We start from the raw sequence: 6,000 nt of genomic DNA, 5'->3' as shown, positions 1-6,000 counted from the left end.
AAAAAATAAAGGGTTTCGTATACGCTTCCTGTGTGTATTGTCTACTTCACAATTTATTGAACATAGCTCGAGTAAGCTCCCTGTTCCGAGTCAGGACAGTTCATGTTTCCAAGGCAAGTAAAGAGAAATACAAGTCCTGATAACATAAATGTATATTTTAGTATTTTACGCATGTCAAATACTTACGAAGACTGAATAAATTATTTGGAAAATTCATAAATATAGTATATGCAATTCATAATAATATTATTTGATTATATTTTTGTGCATTTATTATTCATAATAACATTTACTTTTTATTGTTGTTTAATAATTATTTTAAACTAATTTTAGTACATTTCTTGTAGTGTTTTTGATACTGAATTCTGAAAATTAATGGATTCATATAGAGTCATTCTGCGATTAGAACGTAAATTCTTACCTCGCGCTAACCTAGTATATGCATAGGCAAAGGCGATAATGTTTTCAGTCCAAAAATTCGATAATGAATTCTCAGTGAATAAGCACGAATTAAAGACCACATCAGAGATTTTATTACTTTTAGCATAATGCAAACTATGTGTATGTGTGTGACGAATTTTTCGTCCATGAATACTCTCATATGAAATTTCTAAAAATTTCTTTATTCCGTATTTAAGCTTTCTGCATTCCTGATCAGACTTTGGGTAAAACTGGACAAACAGAAGTAGTACTTTACATGAAAGCCATAGCAGCTTTTAATTGGCAAACGAGAGTGGTAGTTGAAGCCCATAAAAGTTTTAAATGAAAACGGTATTAAAATATAATCCAAAACCTTCCAGTTTCAGTATTTTAGACTTTTGTATCAATATGAACAGATTTGGACTTAAACTTACAAACCGGAAGTGATACTTTACTTGAAGCTCTATATGGATTTTCATGAAAATTATATTATGAAATAATCCAAAACTTCTCAAAATTGGTGTTTAAAGCATACATGTGACTGAGAACAACAAATTACATTTATTAGCATTAAAAGTATCTTGGAATTATGCAAAATTCAATAGTGTAAACTCATTTTGAAGATAAGCTTTCATGATGAAGCAGTTAAATGTATTGCCTCAATCCTCAATTTTGTGTCTGTTTCTGTATCGTGTCGATTACTTTTCAAATAAAAGGATGCTGCCATTAAATGCTATAGCTATGTATTGTTTTTAAAGAAATTATATAAATGGTATAGAGAATATAAAATATATGTATGGCATCGCTTAACACTCTACTGGGAATTTTAAAGATGCACTGCTTTTAACGATTTTCTAATTTTGTTGTTAAATTTTATGTGGTGTAACAGCCTAAAAAGTGATATTTAATAAATAAGGCTAAAAGAAGTTATAAAAAAGTTGTCATCTTATTAAAAAAATGGACCATTGATATAATGAACTAGAAAAAAATGGCAATACTCAACACTCTAAATTCAGGAATTATAAAGATATGCTGTATTTAGAAATTCTGTGATTGTTAAATCATTGATTTATGAAACCGAAACACTATATAAAAGAGAATATACTACGATCGATGCGATATTTTCAAATGAAAGCATAAGAAAGGATGTGTATATGAATACGTATAGTTACCATTTTCTATTGAATGAAAGAACAGAATAATCAAAAACAGGTTGTTGTGTGTTGTGACTTATCTCACTTGTCTGACAGTAACATCAGAAGAAGCCCACGGAATTTAACCTTGGCAAGGAGAACAAGATGTGTGTTGGCAAGAGCGTTGAACACCCATACAGGTGACAGTACGACTTCGCTCAGTTCTGCTCCATCCCATCCCTCTTCCCGTACAATCAATCTCTCGAGAGGACTTTCGGCTCACTATATATTTAGTGGCCCCATGCCGCAAAGACACTATACATTTACAAACATCCATGCTTTCTCCGGAACTCCAACCTCGGTCCTACAGTACCGCAATACGCTCTCCTAGCCACTATAACCGTCTGGGCGGCTAGAAGCGAGTAGTACTTGTAATTCCATGGTTCATTCAACTACATGGTTCCATTCCATTCAACCAATTCCGTGTTTTAAAGAGAAAACGAGCTTTAATCAATTGATACTTAGTTGTGTTAATTATCTGCAACTGAAATCATTCGCTTTGTTGCTGCAGGCTAGTTTCACAAATTGAATGTTACGGAGGGGGGGGAAGAAAGAAAGAAACCGGTTTGGTTTTACTTAATGCATTTTCCAAAAGCGTCTGTTTAAAACGGTGTTATTGTCAGGTGCATTGCAACCAAGAGGAGCGGGATATTGTATTGTTAACTGACGATACCAGATGAATTCTGATTTAAAAAAATGTTTTGATCTAGAGGGAGCACAGAACACGCATCGAGAGGTTCTCTTGCTCATTAAAGATTGTATTTCCATGAAAGTGGTTTCAAGTTGTTTTCTTTGGGGGGGGGAGGGAGGGTTATCACCTAAAAGAGCTGCACATCTTTAATGAAAGTTATGTAGATGAAACTCTCAAACCCACGCAAGACAGCAGAAGTGCTGGTAAGCTATTTGTTTGCCAATAGATACCGGCGTTTATCCATATTAAGCATTTCTGGTGATAGAATATTTGGAAGCAAAAGATAACCGTGGAATGATCTGCCCAGTCTACTCATGGGACTTGGTTTCAATTAAGCATGTGTGGAATGCCTTAAGAACAAAATTAAACCCAAATATTTCCCCGGACCCTCCAGGACCTGAAAAGTACACCTTCAGAGGAATGGAGGTCAATTTTTTAAAACATGGTCAACAGTGTGATAAATTCGATGCAATCAAGATGTGAGATTTGTATTTCTGTCAGAGATAAACTTGTGAAAGAATGAGTTCTTGCAAAATAGAGATTACTTTTCCATCACTTTTTACTTAATTTGAATTTGACTTTAAATTCAGGATTTTGAGTTTTAAAAAACCGGCAAACTTATTAATTTTTATTATATGGTGTTTTATACCAATTGCTTTTAATCATTACTCGATAATGGATGGTTGAGTATTATTTTTGTCAATATATTTTCATTCTTAAGAGTAGTAAAGGTGGGCTACTTACCATTTTATTACATAAAAATATATTACGAATTTATTTCACAAGTTATTATCTGGTTGCACAGCTACTGAAATATATTTGAAAATATGAAAATCTTTACTCATTTCGATGTCCACGATTTGATAATAACAGTTAAATGTGTTATCATTAACTGAGACGCACAGAAAAGGAACTCTGTAACCGTATGGAATGTACGGACCACCGTTGGCCATTACCGGCTTATGCATTAATGAATTCTCAAATCTAGCATAACTTTTTCTAACGTACTATATTACACTTATTTTCAGAACAGAACCTTGAAAATTTTCCAGCTTATCAACTCATTATTACTATTCATTTTTTAAACATCATGTTTTTTCTCCTTTTCCTGGAGCTGTTTTAACATAAATCAAAACACTTCATTCAGGACTGATTGTGTTATTTAACTTTGCTTGATTATGTTAAACAGGATTAAAATGACAGATACCCGGAGGAAGGTAAATATTTACATCAGTGGGTAAATTTACTGTACAGTCGAAATGTGCAGACAGCTGGGACTTGTACTCGGTAAGTTTTAAGCAAGTTCTTATAGTTCAAACCAGAAGAAACTTTTAATTTTCTTTTTCAGTAAAAAGTAAACTTTTAGAGATATATCTTCTAGATAGCTGAAATAAATGAGAAATGAAGTAATTTTGCTTGTGAATCCATCCGTGTAATCGTAATGTCTTTGATTATAGAAGTGCATTAACAACAGCGCATATAATTAATAGAATAATTTTTTATTAATATAATAATTTTAAAACTAATTAGAGCTGGATTCACAATTCCTAACTCACATGAAATAATAATAATTAACCAGAAAAGAAAAAAAAAAAAAAAAAAGAAAAAAAAAGAAAGAAAATGATTCAATCTAAAACATTTTGAAAAAGTGGAATTTTCATTTCAAAAAGGAGCTGCTTTATTCTCTGATTCTCATTCGAACCCATTCAACATAGAGATGATTGTTTTCATTTCCCGAAGCAAGCAATACTTATATTATCGCTTCAACATTTTTGATTATCGCTTCAACATGTTTGATTTTATTCTGAATTTCTTTATTCTCCGGAAGTACTTGAAAATTCTTGACATGAGGTATTACTTTCTCGAGAGAGAATATTTGATTTTCTATGTGAGTTACTTGATCTTCGAAGGGAACTATTTCAGTTTCGAGGGGATTCGTTTCTTTTCCTAGCTTCATTGCATCAATGGTGTAATTTATGTCAAGACCGATGTGTGATATTCTCTTCTCGATGTGCTTTATATTGTCCGTTAGATGTCCACCTACATGTCTAGGACGTGTAGTAACTTTGCAATAATTTTTCACGCTCATTTTTTTGCATACATATCGATAGGCAGATCTCTTTTCTCTTAAAAGCCGAGAGTGATAATCCTTGCAAGGCTTATGATTTCCACAACTCGTTATCATGTCTGCATCAAACGTGCACTCAGTGCCTTCTTTACATTGGCATCTATGAAAAGAAATAATGTAATTAAAATAAAGCAAATCTTTTATAATTATCAGAGAAGTAAAATACCAAACAAGTATAGACATTATTTCATTTCATTACATGCCAGAATGATTCATAACTCTGTCCCAAAATTTTTAATGAAATAATTGTCCTATAAGACAGACGAAAATCTAAAAAGTAGGTGCACATTAGAGTATAATAATATTATCCGTTTTAGCACCAAATTTTAAAATATAACATTGCGACTGGCCTATAATTGTGCACCCAGACTAATGGATTTTATTATGGAATATCTGCATTCATATAGTTCCCGCATAGCTAGGTTCTTAAAAATTAAAGAACGTCGGTGAGTTACGCAATATGATGAAGGCTGGAGATGATTTTCCCCTTTATATAATTTTTAATTTTTGTTCTCTTTCCTGCCAGATGACATTATTGAGATATTTTTAACAGAATTGGTGGTGAGTGTATTCCTAAAAAAATATCTTTTTAACTGACACTAAAAAAAGTGATATTTCAATAAACTGCAAGTTTTTAATATTTGCTACAGTTTACACATAATATTTTAAATAATATAAACTACTTTAATACGTTAAATAATTTATAATTTTAATTATCGGTTCTCATTTATGATTAGAAATGAGCCAGAAGTCACCCGTTTTTTTCAATGCTTAGTCTTGGATAATTACCGTAATTTCCGGAAGAAAATTACGGATTCCGCGGCGTTTACGTGTTTAAAACTTAAATTTTCAGCGGGTGCGGCGTTTCTACACATGCGGCGTTTAAGTGCACTAAAAATAAAATATTTCCTATGATGGTCATTGTACATAGTTTGGATGGCCTTGTCATTGTGCATGCATAGACTGGTGCTGTTCCCACACAAAAGACCACTCAGTTGCCTTTTGCGAACGTTATTTTCTTTACATTCTTTTCCTTGAACGGACCTACATGCCTTATTCACCCTAAAAGAGATCTCAGAACAATAACATTCTTCCCCCTTTCAAATCAACATTGTCATCAGTTTAAATAGTTTCTTTCCTCTGCCATCCGATGAATCTTCCATTACCCATCCTTTCCCCACCCCTGCCTTTTCTGCAATTTTTTCAAAGGCGGACAAGACTCCACCTGCCTCGCAATAACGAATTCTGACGTATTTCCCCTTCAGCATGAATCAATTTTTCTTCGCATTCTGCCAGATACAGATCCCATCAGTTTGGGTACAAGTACTTGTTGGATAGTTTTAAGTAAGAAGGGAACGGAAAATTTTTGAAAATGTCACCTAAACGGCACAGAAGCTATACTGCTGGTTTTAAGCTTAATGTAATTTCACGTGCTGAACAAATTGGAAATCGAGCAGCAGCTCGAGAGTTTGAAGTGGACGAGAGATGTGTTCGACGTTGGAAAACTGAAAAAGAACTTCTTAAAAATATGCCACAACATAAACGAGCCAAAAGAAGTGGTACTGTAA

The 6,000-nt window shown here is 33.1% G+C and overlaps 1 protein-coding gene across 3 annotated transcripts in view; it reads right to left on the bottom strand.

Annotated features, from left to right (window-relative positions):
* Window positions 1–3,784: 3,784 nt before the first annotated feature.
* Window positions 3,785–6,000, bottom strand: part of LOC146997585 (uncharacterized) — an 83,667-nt gene continuing 81,451 nt past the window's right edge. For all 3 annotated transcript variants that reach the window (XM_085815112.1, XM_085815110.1, XM_085815111.1), the window contains one exon: window positions 3,785–4,532. In XM_085815112.1, the coding sequence (XP_085671238.1) occupies window positions 4,055–4,532 (478 nt within the window). In that variant the 3' untranslated portion in view covers window positions 3,785–4,054. The remainder of the gene's footprint in view (window positions 4,533–6,000) is intronic.

This window comes from Stegodyphus dumicola, chromosome 4 (assembly GCF_044657685.1).
Source record: "Stegodyphus dumicola isolate Sdum_Otavi_A_Nest chromosome 4, ASM4465768v1".
Lineage (NCBI taxonomy): Eukaryota > Metazoa > Arthropoda > Arachnida > Araneae > Eresidae > Stegodyphus > Stegodyphus dumicola.
This window is presented reverse-complemented; position numbering and strand designations above follow the sequence as displayed.